General features: G+C 41.3%; 1 protein-coding gene across 3 annotated transcripts in view; it reads right to left on the bottom strand.

The window, feature by feature from the left end:
• Cyb5b (cytochrome b5 type B) overlaps positions 1 to 20,830 on the bottom strand; it is a 25,497-nt gene continuing 4,667 nt past the window's right edge. The window contains exons 2-6 of one of the 3 annotated variants that reach the window (XM_070004700.1): positions 12,213 to 12,341; positions 11,418 to 11,447; positions 9,166 to 9,218; positions 7,371 to 7,399; positions 4,031 to 4,100 (exon numbers count right to left, since the gene is read on the bottom strand). In XM_070004700.1, the coding sequence (XP_069860801.1) occupies positions 7,390 to 7,399; positions 9,166 to 9,218; positions 11,418 to 11,447; positions 12,213 to 12,341 (222 nt within the window). In that variant the 3' untranslated portion in view covers positions 4,031 to 4,100; positions 7,371 to 7,389. Of the gene's footprint in view, positions 4,101 to 7,370; positions 7,400 to 9,165; positions 9,222 to 11,417; positions 11,448 to 12,212; positions 12,342 to 20,830 lie in introns of all 3 variants that reach the window. The other 2 variants (XM_070004699.1, XM_070004698.1) reach the window with 2 other exon arrangements.

Here is a 20,830-nt window from a genome sequence, read left to right on the forward strand (position 1 = left end):
AAAAAAGGAAAACACTATCTTTATTGTGTGTGGTTCTAACAGATACTCACTGTATATGCATTCCAGCTGAGACAAAGATCTGTTTCAAAATATGCTGAAATAAAACAGGTAAACAAACTCCATTATTGAATACACAAAAGGAATGATCATATTATTTATTCATAACACAGGGTACAGAAAAAAGGAAAGTTAAATAACCAAAATCATGTTTTGCTCAAAGAGCCAATGAAGGAGATAGTGTTATGGAAAGGACAGCTACTGAAACTCATAAGATGTAGGATATAGGCTTGGTGACTTGACAGATCTCTGTTGCTCTGGAACCTTCCTTCTAAAGCACCCCCACAAACTCCAGACCTAGCTCTCAGAGCCTAGTAGCCTCTCCATTACTTTTGTGATACTTGGCAACAAAATGCAATGGTTTTTAAAAAATAAAAAGCAAATTTCTTGTTGAGACAAGAAATGTCTGAATTCATTTCTCCTAAAAGTTAAATAACTTTGATGTACCACATTTCAGTCCCCTAAAATGGCATTTAAGCACATAGATACACTTGAGATCTTAAATAGGGAACATACTTCTTAAACAAAATTCCTTCAGATGGATTTGGCACCCATGCTACATTACTTGTTTAGAAAACCTCTGCTCTACTCAATTCCTACCTCTCACCTCACTGTTTATGCAGGCAGCAGGATTATAGTTAATGGACCCCAAAAAGTGCTCTTCATAATACAAAGTGGCATCACATTTGTAATCATTTAAATGAAGCCCTGAGTATTAAATGGATTTCATGGATGGCAGAGACAGTCTGAAAAGCTTTTTGTTCTGGCTCTTAGTTAAAAAACAAAAAACAAAAATGAGTCCAGATGTAAACAGAAAAAAAAATTTTTAATAGAAAAACACACTTTCTGCATGGATGTTCACCCTATATATATATTTTTTAATCCAAGAATTTAACCTAAGAATATTATTCTTTAATCTTTCCTATAAGCCAGATGTTTTCCATTTGATATTGGAGACTGCTAACACCCCAGCTTTTACAACTGGTCCAAGTAATCTTCTGGCTTCATTTTAGCTCGAAGGTTCCCTTTCTACCTCCCCAACATGCCTTGTTCTGTACCCCAATGTATTCCATGTGACATCATCATGAGAGCAATAACATCCCAATCCTCATTCAATGCAACCTTCAGTCACACCACTTCTGTTACATAAGAGCCAACTATTTCTCCCCCTATATTAATATCATAAACATCTGGTTAAGATCACAGTTCCATTCAACTCCTTTCTCTAATACGTAAAAGTGAACCAGAAATTATTTCAAAATATCGTATGCAAGGGAAAAGGCTAATATTATTTGGATGAATTCTGAATTCATTCAACTGTTAAATCACAGGATACAAGACCTGGAATGAACTTTGTAAAACAGTTTGCATGGGCTGGCCTTGGTTTGCTGGGCAGCTTTCCTGTCCTGTCCAGCTCTTGGTAAACTGGAAGGGAAGGAGGAGGTTGTACTCCATCCAGCTGTTCCCTGCCAAACAGACAATGGCCCAGAAGCAGAAAGATAACCCCCTAAGGGCAGGCATAAAAATCAGCATTCACACTGGGCACTGGTGACTCATGCTTGTAATCCTAGCTACTCGGGAAGCTGAGATCTGAGGACTACAGTTCAAAGCCAGCCTAAGCTGGAAAGTCCATAAGATTCTTATCTCCAATTAAACACCACAAAACCAAAAGTGGTGCTATGACTAAAAGTGGTAGAGCACTAGCTTTGAGCAGATAAAGCTCAAGGATAGTCTCCAGGCTTTGAGTTCAAGCCCTGCAACCAACAAAAATAAAATAAATCAGCAGTTGGAAAACAGTTGATGCACAATCTACTTAGGTGCTTCCACAGGGGAAACATAAAGTCAAAGATGCCAAAGAAATACCCAGACCCATGACATAATTTTAAATTAAAAACCTACTTTTTAATGATACACATATTGAGGAGGAAGAAAAAAAAAGCCCAAAAGACTATTTTTTTAAAGCATTTTCGGGGCTGGGAAGGTGGCTCAGTGGTAGGGTGCTTGCCTTGTATGCATGAGGCCCTGGGTTTGATTCCTTAGCACCACATAAGCAGAAAAAGCCAGAAGTGGAGCTGTGGCTCAAATGGTAGAGCACTAACTAGCCTTGAGCTGAATTGCTGAGGAACAGAGCCCAGGCCCAGAGTTCAGGCCCCACGATCAACAACAACAAAAAACAAAAAAAATCAAAATCAAAACAAAACTTTAGTTTTTGGGATGATGAAATAGAAAATAGTCTCTTGTCATGAATGGTCTCCCACTCTTAAATGATGAAGCTATTTTATTAAGGCAGACAGAAGATCAAAGTGGAGTCTTTTATCTCTGGTCAAACAGGGAAATCAAACATTTGTTACTCTATTTAAAAAAGCCACCAGAATCCCTGGTAAATCGCTAAAGACATAGTATGTGTTTACATTTTGCCAATAATAGAGAGCTAGGAGAAAAGAGGAGGGGTAGTTAGAAGGTAGTGCCAAATCAGAGAAAGCTTTGGGAGTTTTGCCCAACTCCTGTCAAAAGTAGTGCTTTCAGTATTTTTCAAAAGAAAGATCATTCTGAACTCACCAGAGTTCTAGCTTCCAAACCACCCCTCCTCCTTCTTTCAGCTCTTCCCACCCAAGCAATCAAAGTAAAGCATAACCTGCTCCCCTCCCCTTGGAAGGGAAGGTGGCTGGATTTGGGGGGTAGGAATAGCATCCAGTTATATTCACATGGATAGGGGAGGATGGCCACAAAGCTCTTTCTAGTTTTAACAAACATAAACAAGGTCAAAGCTGGGGCTGGGAATGTGGCTTAGTGGTAGAGTGCTTGCCTAGCATTCATGAAGCCCTGGGTTTGATTCCACAGTACCACATAAACAGACAAAGCTGAAAAGTGGTGCTGTGGCTCAAGTGGTACAGTGCTAGCCTTGAGTAAAAGAAGCTCAAGGACTGTGCCCACACCCTGAGTTCAAGACCTAGGACTAGCAAAGAAAAAAAAAAAAAAAAAGCTGAGAGCTAGTGGTTCATGCCTATAATCTTAGTGATTCAGGAGTTTGAGATCTGAGGATTACAGTTCAAAGCCAACCCAGGCAGGGAAAGTCCACAACAATCTTATCTCTAATTAACTACAAAAATCTGGAAGCAGAGTTATGGCTTCAAAAACCTCAGGGACAGAGCCCAGGACCAGCGAAAAAATAAAAAAATAAAAAATAATAATAAATAAATAAGTACAATAAAATAGAGAAAAGGAAAATAAAAAAGCTAATTTTGTAGTTGTGTTTTCAATCATTGGTATATATGTATCAAACCTTTTGTGATAAATAGGAAAAATTAAACCAGAATTTTACAAAAAGTATTTACTAAAAAGGAAAGCTTCAAAATTGGGTTAAGAATGTCTAATGTAGCCTGGTACTCGTGGCTCATGCCTGTAAAATCCTAACAACTCAAGAAGCTGAGATCTCAGGATTGTAGTTCAAAGCCAGCCTGGGCAGGAAAGTCATATCGCCAATTAACCAGAAAAAGCCAGAAATGACACTCTGGCTCAAAGTGGTGGATCGCTAGCCTTGATCAAAAAAGCTCAGGAGTAGCACCCAGGCCCTGAGTTCAAGCCCCAGTACCAGCACAAAAAGAACATCTCATATACAGTCCAACTCTTAAACATCAGGCTTTTTTTTTTTTTTTAATCAAACAACGTCACTACATTGTAAGAATTGAAATCATTAACATAAGTGTGTGAAATGTAAGGTAGTTGTGGAAACCAGGGAAGATGCCCTGGGGAAGATAGAGCAAGTGTGCAGGTGCTTTGAGAGTAAGGCTCTGGAAAATGAAGGATATTGGTCCCAGATTGGAGGTGGGTATGTGGCCAACCATCCTGGCTTCAAAGACGATTGGGCAGGAATCAAGGAGGGGCCACTGCTGCAGCTCCCAAAGCAAGTCTCTACTTCTCACTCCCAAGATGTGTTCCCAGGCTTCAGCAGGTCTCAAGATTTGCTTTCCATCTTGTAGTAGCGATATAGGACACCTATGAGGACTGCGCTGACAACGGGGAGAATCCAATATGCCCAGCAACTAGAATAAGGAAAAACAGCAGCAAAGGTGTGAGGATTTTATACAATCTAGACTTTCTTCCTTCTCTTTCACCTCATTTCATCCCATTTCATGTCACTATTTTTGGGGCTGGTACTGGAGCGTGAATTCAGGGCCTTGCATTCTCATTTGCAGCTTGTTGTTGTTTTGTTCAAGGCTGGCAGTATACCACTTGAGCCACAACTCCACTTCCAGCTTTTTTTTTTGCTGGTAATTGGAGATAAGACTCTCTTGGGAGTCTTTTCTGCCCATGCTGGCTTTGAATCATGAACCTCAGAGCTCAGCCTCCTCAGTAGCTAGGATTACAAGTGTGAGCCACTGTTATCCAGCAACACTATCTTTCAATATCTGTTCACTAATAAATATTTATAGGGGCAAGAATCACCTTGGGAAATTAAACTGCTTTTATTACACAACAAACATCTCGATAGTCCTAAGTCAAGCAAAGAGCACTGGCTTGACACTCCTTAGAGTTTCAGAACAGCAATCATTATTCTTTTTTTTTTTTTTTTTTGGTCGGTCGTGGGACTTGAACTCTGGGCCTGGGCGCTGTCCCTCAGCTCTTCAGCTCAAGGCTAGCGCTCTACCACTTGAGCTACAGCGCCACTTCCGGTTTTCTGGTGGTTTATTGGAGATAGGAGTCTTGCGGTCTTTCCTGCCCGGGCTAGCTTTGAACCGCGATCCTCAGATCTCAGCCTCCTGAGTAGCTAGGATTACAGGCGTGAGCCACCAGTGCCCGGCGAGCAATCATTATTCTTAAAATAGCTTCTTTAATAGAGTTTATCAAGCAGGGTACCAAGGGCTCACATCAGTAATCCTAGCTACTCAGGAGGCTGAGATCTGAGAATTGCAGTTCAAAGCCAACCCAGGCAGGAAAGTTTCTGAGACTTTTTTTTTTTGGGTCCAGTCATGGGGCCTGAACTCTGGGCCTGGGCACTGTCCCTCAGCTCTTCAGCTCAAGGTGAGTGCTCTACCACTTGAGCCACAGCGCCACTTCCAGCTTTTTTTTTTTCTGCTTATGTGGTGCTGAGGAATCAAACCCAAGGCCTCATGCATGCAAGGCAAGTGCTCTACCGTTGAGCCACCTTCCCAGCCCTCTCCGAGACTCATCTCCAATAAACCACCAGAAAACCAGAAGTGGCACTGTGGCTCAAGTGGTAGAGTGCTTGCCTTGAGCTGAAAAGCTGAGAGACAGCGTCCAGGCCCAGAGTTCAAGCCCCATGACTGACCAAAAAAAAAAAAAAAATAGAGAAGTGGCGCTGTAGCTCAAGTGGTAGAGCGCTTGCCTTGAGTTGAAGAGCTGAGGGACAACACCCAGGTCCAGAGTTCAAGCCCCACGACCGACAAAAAAAAAAAAAAAATAGAGCTTATCAGGGTCTTAGAGGAGTTGCTCAAATGGGAGTGGACCTCCCTGGCAAGGGTTAGGTACTAAGTACAAACCCTACTACCATCAAAAAAAATTAAAAATTAAATATTAAATTAAAATTTTAATAATCAAAAACTATAAAAAATGTTAGAATTAAAATGATTTTTAAAATTAAAAGTGATAATTAAAATAAAATAATAATTAAAATTATCAGCAGCTAGTTTGTTTTATTTTGTTTTTGTCGGTCGCGGGGCTTGAACTCTTGGGCCTGCATGCTGTCCCTCAGCTCTTCAGCTCAAGGTTAGTGCTCTACCAGTTGAGTCACAGCACCACTTCTGGTTTTTTTTTATGTTTTATTGGAGATAAGAGTTTTCACAGACTTTCCTGCCAAGGCTGGCTTTGACCCCTGATCCTCAGATTTCAGCCTCCTGAGTAGCTAGGATTACAGGTGTGAGCCATCAGCGCCTGGCTCAGCAGCTAGTTTTAAGGTATAATTCTTTTCTGGTTCAAATGACCAAGCTGCCTCTATAGTTAAGATATGTCTAGCTTCAGTATTAAATAGTTTCCAAGCCAATAAAACCAACTAACATTCATAATAAAAATGATTCTGTTTGCCTAAACATGCCCACCACTTTGTATACCAAAGCATGTCAGAAAGCTACTCCAAACGATGTTAGAATGTCAGCCAAGTAACTTAGTTAAACAATAAATAAATAAATCAAGATGACTTGTGTATCAGCAAGATGGCCCATGGGAACTGTTAAGTAATCTCTTCAAAATAGAAATGAATTCAGATTTCTTGAGGAGCAACCACAAAAGACTCATGTCCACTGCAGATATTCCTTAATATACAAGACAGAATGGTTACCCACCAAGCCTCGTGTAATCTTTCTACTAAACTGCCACTGAAGGGAGAAATGGAGGGAACACATTTATACTGCACGAAAGGAGATTTACATTGCACAGCAACTTCCTGCCAAAAGACAGAATTTTCTTCCTGTTGATCCACCCAGGCTAGTGCATGGAACTGCACACAATTGTGATTCATTTACTTGTAGCCCTCTGCAGTATTCTACAGGATGAATAGACTACAATTTATTCATTTTATTCAAAGATCTGTGTGTATGTGTGTGTGTATATGCCAACTCTGGGCTTGAACTCAGGGTCTAGGCGCTGTCCCTTGAGCGTTTGTGCTCAAGCCTAGTGCTCTACCACTTAAGCCACAGCTCTCCTTTCAACTTTTTTGGTAGTTTATTGTAGATAAGAGTCGCATGGACTCTCCTGCTCAGCTCTGAACTGCAATCCTTAGGTCTCAGCCTCCTGAGTAGCTAGGATTACACTGGTGCCTGGTTCTTGAAGATTTCTTTACAATCCAGGCTGGCCACAGTCATGGTAGATAATGCACTTATGACTGGGTGGCTTACTCCATTTCTCAGAGCTACAAACCTCTGTATTTCTAACATTACTGGGGGACACAGTACAAGGGACACACTACAAGTAAACCTTGGAGAAAAACAGAATTATTGACTATAACTAAAAATGTTTCTTTTGCACTTCACACAGATCAAGTTTCAGGTGAAAGTCAGGTAACGGCATCATAGAATTAGTTGCTCATGTATACCAGCCTCTTCTTGGATGTGATTCCAATTTATGTCACAGATTGTAATATCACTCAATGAAAGAATCTTCTGATTATTCAAAATGGTTGAAATTATAAAAATGAACTTGATGAGTATCATAATAACTACTGAGTTTGTGAAGACTTTGTCCAAAAAAGCATTAGCTGTCAGCCTGTGCTCTTAAATTAGGTTCTGCATGTATATCTGCGGAAAAGCCTCAAGGTAGAAATTGGGGAGCACAAGGAAATCCATTAAAGAGGTACTCACCTTTTGCACGTATGGTTTTTCAAAGGATCCTGGTAAAGTCACATATTCAAAAATAACAAGAGAAAAAAGAAAAAAAAAAGATTAACAGTGCATATAAGTCTTAATTATCTGTATAAATTCTGAAGCCCTGGGGCTGGGAAGGTGGCTCAGTGGTAGAGCGCTTGCCTTGCATGCATGAGGCCCTGGGTTCGATTCCTCAGCACCACATAAGCAGAAAAAAAAAGCCAGAAGTGGTGCTATGGCTCAAGTGGTAGCACGTTAGCCTTATTAGCATAAAAGACCACATTTAACCAGGCACTGGTAGTTCATGCCTGTAATTTAGCTACTTTGCCCCAGGACTGGCAACAAAAACAAAACAAAACAAAAGACATCCTGGACCAGATATACTTTATAGAGTGGCCCGCAAATTGAGTTTTAATTTCATAAGACTGTCATGCAAATAAAACACATCCCTCAAACTTCAAAGAAATTTGCTCATAGGAAGTAAAACTTCCAATGAAAGGGTTTTGATAAGCCCTACTCATACAGTATCACAATTACTTGAGATTATTGTTATCTGCTTATCATTATACCATGCTAGCATGGCATAAACAGGCTAATTACAACATTCTGGGTCTGTCTGAGAAATAACAACGAACAGTTCCATTTTCAGAGACTCGGGAAGGGGGTGTGGTAGGGACAATGATGCATATGTGAGGTGTGAGCTATGGAAGAGATGGTTAAGGCATAATTAGCAACCAAGTCCTTCAGCTAAGTTTAGAAAGAAGCCAGGTAAGGTGGTTGTTGTTGTTTTTAATACCATATTTGCATATGTAGTTTTTGAAAGTATGATGTTATTGTTATTATTAAGGTGTGATACAGAGGGATTACCATTTCATAAGTTTGGTAATGAATACATTTCTTTTTTGTCACCCCTGCCTTTCCTTTCTCCAGTTATGTAAGTTGGGTTATTTTTTTTTTGGGGGGGGGGGTTGTTGTTGTTTTGTTAGTCATAGGGCTTGAACTCAGGGCCTGGGAGATGTCCCTGACCTTTTGTGCTCAAGGCTAGTGCTCTACTACTTTGAGCCACAGCACTAAGTTCTGGTTTTCTGCCAGTTAATCGGAGATAAGAGTCTCATGGACTTTCTGTCCAGGTTGGCTCTGAACTTCGATCCTCAGATCTCAGCCTCCTGAGTAGTTAGGATGATAGGTGTGAGCCACCAGGGCCCAGCTTTATGTAAGGTTTTTTCTTGTTGTTTTTAATCCTATAAGACTGAAAAGAGTTTTTGATTTTGTTTTTTGATGGTCCTGGGGCTTGAATTCTGGGCCTGGGTGATGTCCCTGAATTTTTGTGCTCTACCACTTGAGCTACCACATAGCTCCAGTGCCAGCTTTTTGGTGGTTAATTGGAGATAAGAGTCTCTCACAAGCCGGGCGCTGGTGGCTCACGCCTGTAATCCTAGCTACTCAGGAGGCTGAGATCTGAGGATCGCGGTTCAAAGCCAGCCCGGGCAGGAGAGACCATGAGACTCCTATCTCCAATAAACCACCAGAAAACCGGAAGTGGCGCTGTAGCTCAAGTGGTAGAGCGCTCGCCTTGAGCTGAAGAGCTGAGGGACAGCGCCCAGGCCTGGAGTTCAAGCCCCATGACCGACAAAAAAAAAAAAAAAAAAAAAGAGTCTCTCACAGACTTTCCTGCCTAGGCTGACTTCAAACCACAATCCTCAGATCTCAACCTCCAGAGTAGCTAGGATTATAGGTGTGAGTGACCAACAACAAGCTTGAAAAGTTTGAATAACATATAATCTTCCTTTACCCACACTCTTCCTCTGAGCACAATGTTTCAATCCTCATCTCCATGTCCGAGGTCTGCTGAAGGGAACAGAGGCTTCAGTGACATGCCTAGCTTGTAGATTTATCCCTTTAGGTATTCAAGCACATGTGACTGGTTATTTGTATATCTAGACTATTATACTCTCAACCTAGTCTACAGAAAGTACTAACTGCAAAACTATGATTTTAGTTATAAAACAGCAGATCCAATATAATCCAAAGTTCTTCAAGCACAAGCTCTACTATATATACTTTATTTATTTATTTATTTATTTAATTTACTTATTTCCCCAGTACTGAAAGCCTAGGAGCTATCTCTCAGGTTTTTTTGTTTTTTTTTTTTTTTTTTGCTAAAGGCTGGTGCTAAATCACTTGAGCCACACTTCCACTTCTAGTTTCTTGGTGATTAATTAGAGATAAGATGCTCACAGGCTTTTCTGGCTGGGCTGGCTTTGAGCAGAGATTATAGTATCAGCCTCCTGAGTAGCTAGGATTATAAGAGTGAGCCCATCAGCACCCAGCTTTAAGACATGTTTCTTTATTCTCCAAGTAGTTTATAACAGATTTGCACACAACAAACTGCTATGATTTTTACCTCAAAACTAATAGAAATTAACCCTGTAAGTAAAACTGATTCTTTTTTTTTTTTTTTTGGCTAGTCGTGGGACCTGAACTCTGGGCCTGGGCACTGTCCCTCAACTCTTCAGTTCAAGGCACCACTTCCGGCTTTTTTTTTCTACTTATGTGGTGCTGAGGAATTGAACCCAGGGCCTCATGCATGCGAGACAAGCACTCTACCACTGAGCCACCTTCCCAGCCCAGTAAAACTAATTCTTAAAAGCTCGAAGTTTATTAATGTTTTAACTCTTCCATAACATAAATAATAATTATATGTAGTACAAATTAATAAATAATTAAGCGGGATTTTGTAGGTTAAAAGGAAATACTTTAGCCTATCTGAGGAAACTTCTTATAAAATGATGTCTGATATCTTGCTGCTGAATGCTAAAGCTGTTTCCTCATTTGTAAAATGAAGGACTCAAATGACCTGGAATTGTAAAATCGTATCTAATTATTTCAACACAATTTTCTGAGCCAAGGGCATTTTATTGAGAGCTATGGGAGCAGCCTTCTAATGGGTGGAGAGAAGGAAACAGGAAGTGTTATTCTTCTATGTCTAGGAACTCTGAAGGAGAATGACATGGAGATCTCTCTCTCTTCCACTAGCTCCATAATGGAGTATTTTCCCGATACTATTTCAACAGGCAATGAACCCAATTACTCACTCAATCAGACTCAGCTGCAAGAACAAGAAAGTACTGTCACATCTGGCCACCCCAGGGCATAGGTCTTGGGGGTTAGCAGATATGGATATCACTATAAGCTCTGTTTAAGAGAAAACATGAGCAAGGGGTACACACACACACACACACACACACACACACATACACACCCACACACACACACAAAAAACATGAGCAAGGGGTACACACACACACACACACACACACACACTCTCCCTCTCTCTCCCTCTCTCTCTTAAGAAATGTGGTGTATTTTATCATCAGGACACAAATGTAGGGAAGAATGATCCAGAATGATGATGATGTGTTAAAACATAGACAAGGAGTATTACAAGTATACCTCTGGCCTATCATAGTTTATTATGTAGGCTTTCAAAAACTTAAGTAAAAGGTGTAGAAAGTGTATAAAAAGCTTATGTTTTACTTCCTAAATGGGACGTTTGCTATTCCAAGTATTTAAAATTGGAAGCAGATTTTAGGACACAGGACACCTTCAGCAAATGTAACAGAGTGGTCTGCTAGCATTCAGGCAGCTTCTGACTTACGCTGTGTGTGTCTCTGTGGCCAGTAACTGACAAAAAAAGATAATTTGGAAATTTCTGGCTTTAAACACCACTGGAAAGGGGGCTGGGAATGTGGCTTAGTGGTACAAATGCCTGCCTAGCATGCATGAAGCCCTGGGTTCAATTCCTCAGTACCACATAAACAGAAAAGGCCAGAAGTGGTGTTTTGGCTCAAATGGTAGAGTACTACTAACCTTGATCACAAAAGCTCAGGGACAGTGCCCAGGCCCTTACTTAGTTCAAGCCCCCAGACCCAGCACACACAAGCATACACATACACACACACACACACATACACACAAGCAATTCTACTTGAGTAAACAAATATAAACAGTAGAGACACACAAGATAAACTGATAAACCCTTACCTTTTTACCACTATTGGGTTTAAGGTCATTCTGTGAAAAAGAAAACAATGTTTTAAGACACATCCAAATGATCTCTTCTGATGTGTTTGTTTCTAATCTTGGAACCTGAGGCTAGTTTTTGCTGGCAGTGTATTATCTGTGGGAACCAGGGTCTGAAGAACTAGCCTGACCCACCTCCCCTCACTTCCCCCACACATATTTAGCATATCAGGGTCTCCTGTTAGAATGGTTAAGTATGAAGGATTTAAAAGTCTATAGTTACCACCTTTAGTGTGTATGCCACCTCTGGGGCTCGAACTCAGGCCTGGGCACTGTCCCTCAGCTTCTTTTGCTCAAGACTAGCACTCTACCACTTGAGCCACTACTCCATTTCTGGCTTTTTTTTTTTTTTCTTTATTATAGATAAGAGTCTTACAGACTTTTCTGCGCAGGTTGGCTTTGAATCACGATCCTTAGATCTCAGCCTCCCAAGTAGCTAGTATTACAGGCATGAGCCTCCAGTGCCCAGGCTTACAAGGGGCTTTCAAGAACAACCAAACCACCACAGTTTTACATATGGATTCATTCACTACAGGAATCAATCATCAATAAAAATAATCCAAACACCAGTCCCTTTAGCTTTTCAGAGATACTATGTGCTATATACTATAAGGCTAGATGATTCTAGAACAATGTAACCTAGTAGCTAGGCTGAATGACTTTCTAATCATTCATTCTCATGTTATGTGATGTTGTGCTCTATTATTGATGCTGTGCTGTGCTATGCTCACAAGTTTGTTCTCTGACCATTCTTACCGGGTGGACGTCACCAATGTAGTACTGCTTGAGCATCTCTCTGGCATCGGAGGAGTGGCCTATATCTTCAAAGCTTTCGCTTGCATCAGTACCAGCCTGTTCCAGCAGAACCTCTTCTCCAGCAGGATGCTGGGAGGAAAAGATATTTAATGAACCAAGGGTTCTCTGAAAAGCAAATCCATGTATATTTTTCCTTTGGTCCCCAATTATTCTTGTTCTTTTCTCCTTTGAATGGGAGTAATGGAACAAATTGCCATTGTGTGTTACCTGGGAGGATGCAACAGGAAGGAATAGAATTTCTGTAATATTCTGGCCCAAACTGCATGCTATGGGTATGATGGTGAGGCTAAGACAAGTGTGTAAAATGAGTGACAGTCCAGAAGATGAATGGCCTGTGACACTCAAAAGTAAATGAGGTCAGCAAGTCAAGAAGAAACTGTTCAAGATTTCAGAGACTACAGAGACATGACTACTGGGCACAATGTGTAAGTGTAGGTTGGTTCCCTTCCCTGTCATTATTAAGACTACCACAGCCAGTGGCATGCCTGTAATCCTAGCTACTAAGGAGATTGTGATCTGAGGATTGTGGCTAAAAAGCCAGCTGGGCACAAAGATCTGAGGGTATCTCATTTCCAATTAACCAGCAAAAGATGAGCTGGAGGCATGGCTTAAGTGGCAAGAAATAGAACTATTATCGATCTAATAATCTCAATCCGGTGTGTGTGTGTGTGTGTGTGTGTGTGTGTGTGTGTGTGTGTGTGTGTGTGTGTGTGTGTGTGTGTGTGTGTGTGTGTGTGTGTGTGTGTGTGTGTGTGTGTGTGTGTGTGTGTGTGTGTGTGTGTGTGTGTGTGTGTTAGCATAGGGTCTCAAAGTTGTTTTTTTTTTGTAATTTGTTTAGATTGGGGGGGGGGGAACACAAGGGCTTACTATGTATCAGATGTTGGCCTCAAACTCACAATCCTACCTCTGCTTCCAGAGTACCTGGCACTTGTGACTACACCTGGCTTCAAGAAGTATTTGTAAAGTCAGGCACCAGTGGTTCATACCTGCAATCCTAGCTACTCAGAAGCCTGACATCTAAGGATCGTGGTCAAAGCCAGCCTGGGCAGAAAAGTCCCCATGAGACTCTTGTCCTCCAATTAACCACTAAGTACTAGAGCACTAGCCGTGAGCACAAAGAGGCTCAGGAACAGTGCCCAGGCCCTGAGTTCAAGCCCCACAACTGACCAAAAAAGTATTCATGCTACCACCTTCACAGCAGCATTATTCCCAGTAGCCAAAAGGCAAAAGCCACTCAAATGTTCATCAGGAGATAAATGAGTTAAACAGAATGTGATGTATGTACATACAACTAACTGGCTATTATTCATTCTTAAAAAAATGAAATCCAGTCACATTCTCCTGCAACAAATGAACCTCAAGAACTTTATGCTAAGTGACCCAATCAGAGAATGGATTCTACCTTTATATGACATTTCTAAAATTGTCAAATTCATAAACAGAAAGTAGAAGACTAGTTGCTATCCAAAGAGGAGAAAAGGGATTTGTTGAATAGTCTAGTTTGAAGTTTTCCAGATTCAAAAGTTCTGGAGAGGGCTGGGAATGTGGCTTAGTTGTAGAGTGCTTGCTTAGCATGCAAGAGGCCCTAGGTTCGATTCCTCAGTAACACACAAACAAAAAAATTAAAATTAATTTTTTTTTAAAGTTCTGGATGCCTGATTCACAGGTATGGACAATACAATTGGTGGACTGCACATTTTACAAAATTTAAGATGGCAGATTTTATGAAATACATTTTCATAATATAAAAATGTCAATAATATAGAAAAGTAAAATAAAATCAATTCCATATATGACGTGTATGTGTGTGTGTGTGTATCTGTGTGTGTGTGTGTCTGTGTGTGTCTGTGTGTGTGTCTGTGTGTTGATCATGGGGTTTGAACCCTGGGCCTGGGCACTGTCCCTCGGCTCTTCAGCTCAAGGCTAGCACTCTATCATTTGAGCCACAGTGCCACTTCCAGTTTTCTGTTGGCTTATTGGAGATAAGAGTCTCAGAGAGGGTTGGGAAGGTGGCTCAGTGGTAGAGCGCTTGCCTTGCATGAATGAGGACCTGGGTTCAATTCCCCAGTACCACATAAGCAAAAAGAAAAAGAAAAAAGCCGGAAGTGGCGCTGTGGCGCAAGTGGTAGAGCGCTAGCCTTGAGCTGAAGAGCTGAGGGACAGTGCCCAGGCCCAGAGTTCAAGCCCCATGACCAGACCCTCTTCCCCCCCCCAAAAAAAAGAGTCTCATAGACTTTCCTGGCGGGGCTGGCTTTGAACTGTGATCCTCAGATATCAGCCTCCTGAGCAGTTAGGATTACAGGCATAAGCCATCAGCTCCTGGCCATATATGACATATATGACATGTATATGATATACATGCCAGGCAGCTGAAAAAAGAAAGAATATGTATATGGAGTATATTATGTGGGCAATGGCATCTGGAGTTGGAAGTCAGGACAGCGGTGGCTTTGGGGATGGGCAGGGACAAGCTGGAAGGAGCACTTCTAGGTCCACTCGGAGGGGATTTCGCAAATGTGCTGACTCAGTGAAAACTCATTGAATGTGTTTTCAGGTTTTGTGCATTTTTTTTTCTGTTGCTGCTTTTTAAAAATATGCCTTAAGAAAAAAAAAAAAAAAAACCCAGGCATTTGAACAGAGGAAACACCTGGATGTGTTTACTGACTGGATAGAGGGCAGAGATTTTTCACAACATTTTTAGCTGCAGAACACTTTCTGGAAGCAACATTTTGGATGGAAGCCTGATACACACAATCAAGTGAGTGTACATGATTAAAGTGCTCCATGACCGTCAATAATCAATTTGAAAATCACTAATTACACACAAAAGGGACAAAGAAGACTAGGCTTCAAATTAAGCAATATTAGCAGCAGACATAGGGCGGAGGAGTTTGGAGGAAGATTAATTTATTTTCAGTCATGCTTAGTCTTAGAAACTACAAATACGGGGCTAATCTCAGTCCTTCAGGACTAACGAGAACAGACTTGTGGGACTGTTGGTTAATACAGTGAAAACAAGCCATAGAAAAAATTTAAATGCACCAGAGAAGTGGCTGGATAAGGGAGAAAGAAACTAGAATACATACAAGCATTTTTACTCCTTAAACTGATCTAAGGATCAGTGTGTTCCAATCCTAGCCCGATGTTTTTAAGATGGATGGGACTAGGTTTGATTAAAACAAACAAACTAACAAAAAACCCTGCTCATCAGAATGGCCCAACCAGTTCCTGTAACTAGTGATAGACTTCATCTCACAACTCCTGAAACAGTGATAAACATCATCTTGGCTTAGAATACATATGAGTACATTTTCATTACTTTGGAGTTTCTTCAAGATGCCAAAATCATAAGCAACAAAATTTAAAAACTTTATCAAAAATTAAGAATTTGGCCAGGCCCCGGTACCTCACACCTGTAATCATAGTTACTTAAAGGCTGAGAAGTGGAGGATCACAGTTTGAAGCCAGCCCAAGGAGAAAAGTCCCCAAAATTCCATCTCCTGGCACTTGGGCTCAAGTTGTAGCGCAAGCCACTTGCCAGCTATAAGCAAGAAAGCTCCATTGACTTTTGAGCTCTGAGTTTAAAGCCTGGTACTAGAAAAAAAAAGGTACCTATCCATCCTACAACAAAGATAAACTTTGAAAATATTAAAATAAGTCAGTAACAAAAGGCCACGTATTGTATGATTCTATTTATGCAAAATGTCTGGAGATGGAAAATCCACAGAGCTGAGTATAGGAGAGGAAATGAGAAGTAATAGCTAATAGGCATGTTTCTTTTTGATGTAATAAAAAGTGGAAGTTAAAAACCAGACCTCTAAGTCCAATGCCTACAATCCCAGCACACAGCATCACAAGTTCAAATCCATCTTGGTATAGGAAATTTGAGGCCAACCTGGGCTACACAGGAAGACTCTGTCTCAAAAAAAAGGGGGGGAGCTGGGAAGGTGGCTCAGTGGTAAGAGTGCTAGCCTTTCCTACACGAGGCCCTGGGTTCAATTCCTCAGCACCATATAAGCAGAAAAGGCTGGAAGTGGCACTGTGGCTCAAGCAGTAGAGTGCTAGCCTTGAGCTGAAGAGCTGAGGGATAGTGCCCAGGCCCAGAGTTCAGGCCTTAGGACCGACAAAAAAAAGCAAGAAGTCAAGCAAGCAAGCAAGCTCTGACATTTGTACAACCATTTGGAGATGACGAAAACCACTAAACTATACTTTTTTTTTTTTTTTTCAGTTGTGGGCTTGAACTCAGGGCATAGGCACTGTCCCTGAGCTCTTTTGCACAAGGCTAGTGCTCTACCACTTTGAGCCATAGCTCCACTTCTGGTTTTTGAGTGGTTAATTGGTGTTGTTGTTGTTTTGTTGGTCATGGGGGCTGAACTCTGGGCCTGGGCACTGTCCCTCAGCTCTTCATCTCAAAGCTAGTGCTCTACCACTCGAGCCATAGCACCACTTCTGGCCTTTTCTGCTTATGTGGTGCTAAGGAATTGAACCCAGGGCCTCATGCATGCAAGGCAAGCACTCTACCACTGAGCAACCTTCCCAGGCCCTTGAGTGGTTAATTGGAAGTAAAGAGTCTCACAGGGACTTGTCTGCCTGAGCTGGCTTCAAACCACAGTTCCTCATATCTCAGCCTCCTAAGTAGCGAGAATTATAGGCATGAGCCTGGACATCATCATTTAAAGGAAACAACAACCCAAGAGTACCAACCTTGAGTTCTGCATGCTTCTACAAAAGATAACATCTTATTTTAACTAAACAATTTTCAACATTATTCCTCTTCTACCTAAAAACACTTGTCTGTTTAAAAAAGAAAAAAAGGTCTGGTGTCAGTGGCTCCCACCTATAATCTTAGCTACTCAGGAGGCTGAAATCTGAAAATCAAGGTTCCAAGTTCACTTGGGCAGACAAATGGGACTTTTATCTCCAGCTAACCAGCAAAATGCCAGAATGGATGAATGGTTCAAGTAGCAGAGTGCCAGCATGAGTGAAAAGCCATGTAAGAGTCCAAGGCCCAAAATCTTTCTGAATTTTATTTCACTCGCTCCATTGACTCTTCAATTATTTATTCAAGAGCCTCAAAAACCTTAAAATAGTTCAGTAACTACTGGGACCTTTCCAGCAGGCCAACACTACACCCATTCACTCCAATCCAGGAAATGCCTAACCTTGCCCATTGGCCACTATTAGCAACAAACATTGTGGAGTGGTGGCATATATATGTCCCAGTTCTTGGAAGCCCGAAGAAGAAGGCTGCTGAGCTTAGAAGTTCAAGACCAGCCTGGACAGCATGGGGAGAATTAATCTCTTCTCCAAATTGAATGAATGAATACAAACAAATCTAAATGCTCCTCCTTTTCAAATTCCTTCCCCGTTCCAGTTGGTTGTTGATCCAACAAAGAAAAACGGTTGGCAAAGAGGATAAAACCTTCCATTATCGGTGAATAAAATAGTAATGCTCCATCAGGAGTGAGAGACTGTGTAATAAGTTCAACAGTAAGCCAAAGCAGAGGCTTGGGACGCACCCAGGCATTTTCTTATTACTCAGTATCTGACCTAGAGGTAACCTCTGCCATTTAATTGACACACTTGCAAGCTGGATATCAAACACAAAAGGACATTATTCACCCAGTTCCCAGCAAGGTCAATGTTGGAGGTTCAAAGTCAACTGCTCAATTTTTTTAATCTTAATATATGCAGATACATACAAATCATGCTTGTGGGAATAAGTTAGAAAATGCTGAGGTAAGTATTGTAAGACCAAAATACACAGCCAGTGGCTCAGAAGGCTGAGATCTGAGGGACAGGTGCCCAGGCCTTGAGTTCAAGCCCCAATACCAGCACACACATACATACACACACATATACATACACACAAAGGAAGAAAGGAGGAGGGGAGAGAGGAAGGACAAGGGAGAGTAGAAGAAGGAGAAGAAGGGAGAAAGAAGAAAGAAGAAAGAAGCCGGGTGCTGGTGGCTCACTCCTGTAATCCTAGCTACTCAGGAAGCTGAGATCTGAGGATCACAAAGCTAGCCACAGCAGGAAAGTCCATGAGACTCTTATCTTCAATTAACCACCAGAAAACTGGAAGTGGTGCTGTGGCTCAAAGTAGTAGAGTGCTCGCCTTAAGTGAAAAAAGTTCAAGCTCCACGACCAACAAAAAAATAGGAGGAAAAAAACAATACACTGCCTCTCATTCTTGAAACAGGACATTTAATCAGGCTAACCATTGCCTTGTCTGCAGCTCCAATCTTTTCATTCTTTTTTTATTTTTATTTATTCTTGTTGTTGTTGTTCATTATGGGAGCTGAACTCTGGGCCTGGGCACTGTCCCTCAGCATTTCAGCTCTACCACTTGAGCCACAGCACCACTTCTAGCTTTCATTCTTTTTTTTTTTTTTTTTTTACTACATTCACTATATTTATAAGAAACAAGAAAATAAGAAATCATAATTATAGCTTCTGGTCTAGAATAGACTTAACTTCTCATCAAAGCCCCTCTGACTGACTACATGCATTTGAACTTTGATGGTAGACATTGCTTTAAACACATCCAAGACTGTTTCTTCGGTAAGCAGCTTCATCGATAAGTCTAGTTTGACTCCATTTGGTACCACTGCCCACAAGTGTTCCAGGACCCTAAAGACAATTGTTTGAGTCCCTCAAAAATAACTAGGAGTCAGTAAGCCTGGCTTCGTGGGACTGTGGGCCCAGCCCTCTCTATCCCAGCCTTCTCTCCACTGCCGCTCTGCAAAAACTACATTCTTGACAAAACCACAAGGATTTTTTTCCCCCTGTAAACACTAGGAGAAAAAGGCGAACAACTATACACAACTTATTGAAGACAGCATTTTTTTTCCCCCTATTAGTCTACTTTTTTCGTAGTGATAGCACCTCAATCACACTAGGCAAGCAGTCCTAGCTATATTCCCAGCCCTCCACTGTTTTCAAATACCACCTTTATCACATGCTAAGTTGTCTTGCATAAATAAGAACTTTCTGTACAACTCCAATTTGTTTCCCTGGATCTATCTGTTGATTCCTAATGAACAAATTATCTGCTCAGATCACTATCTGACAGATTTTCAATCCCTAGTCTCTTTATTAAATACTAGTGGAATGGTAATTAATGCTAATTGAAAGAACACAGAAGAAAAGAGAATTCTAAGAATGATAGAGTTACAGAATAAAAATCTTGCTGGGAAAAAAAAATCCCGTTAAGTTCTTTGTGGATGGAAATTCCACCCTGACGTAATTAAAATGGAACAATAGAGTTACTAGATACCACCTGACTTGGAAAATGAAATGGAGAAACATGGAGGAAGCTATGACATGAGGCGGAATGATGAAAAGAGTGACCTCTAGCCCAACATATTACATCACCTAAGTAAAATACAGAGATTAAAGCTTTGGAGAGGATTAAAACCTACTTCCTAAACAATCTGACAAGGCAAGGAAAGATAATAGATATGGATGGTGAACAGGAGGAAATGGTGAGGGCCCATAGGCATTTGCTTCCAGAAGAGAACGAGCCAGGTAAAACAGGCAAATTAGCTCCTGGCCAAAAAAAGGATGCAAGCTGGCAAAGGTACAACCAGGCCGAGTTGAGTCAAGTCTGTGGATTCAAACATAACCAGAGATCTTGGTCCCTGTCACCATGCATCTCGCTGCTGCAGAAAGGGCTTCTCTTCTTCTTCATCTTCTCTTCTTGGGATTTACTCCTCCCCACTGCAATTATTTCATGCCTTTCCTCCTCCTTCTTCTCTTACACAGAGAGCCAGGGCCCTCTTATTGGTGATAATTTGAGAACAGAGCAAGGAGCCTGGAACATAGCAAGATGTAGGGAGCGCTGACTTTATCGTTTAGGTGCACATAGACCTGTCCACACCCCCATGCAAAATGCACAGATAAATCAAAGTAGATTCACTCATCAGGTCATCTCACCCGTGTGCGGCATCTCACCCACAAGTCAGTCCACAGCATTCAATTTACCATTATTTGCAATCTGTTTATTTACTTATGTACTGGCTTTTTAAGACAAGAGTCTCAAACTGGAGATCCAGTTTGGATCAGCCAGGCATGAACTACTGCTCCTTCCCACTGCCAGATGGAATTTACCTTCAAATCTCTCAGAGTACCTCTCATTTACTACTCCAAAGATGTTATTAGAATCCTGAGGTCCTGAGTTCATCCCCAGAACCACATACACACACAGACACACACACACAAAGCTAAAATGAATATAATTTTGTATTCACTACAAAAATAACCACCAGGGCTGGGAATGTGGCTTAGTGGTAGAGCACTTGCCTAGCATGCATGAAGCCCTGGGTTCGATTCCTCAGCACCACATAAGCAAAAAGAAAAAAGCTGGAAGTGGCACTGTGGTTCAAGTGGTAGAGCGCTAGCCTTGAGCTGAAGAGCTGAGGGACAGCGCCCAGGCCCAGAATCCAGGCTCCAAGACCGGACCCAAAAAAAAAAAAAAAAAATTTTAAAGGCAAGACCACACAAACATATACAAATTACCCATGAAAACACAGAACATCATTAGTCATCAAGGAGAG

This window comes from Dipodomys merriami, unplaced genomic scaffold (genome assembly GCF_024711535.1).
Source record: "Dipodomys merriami isolate MVZ:Mamm:240054 unplaced genomic scaffold, mDipMer1.0.p SCAF_64, whole genome shotgun sequence".
Taxonomy (NCBI): Eukaryota; Metazoa; Chordata; class Mammalia; order Rodentia; family Heteromyidae; genus Dipodomys; species Dipodomys merriami.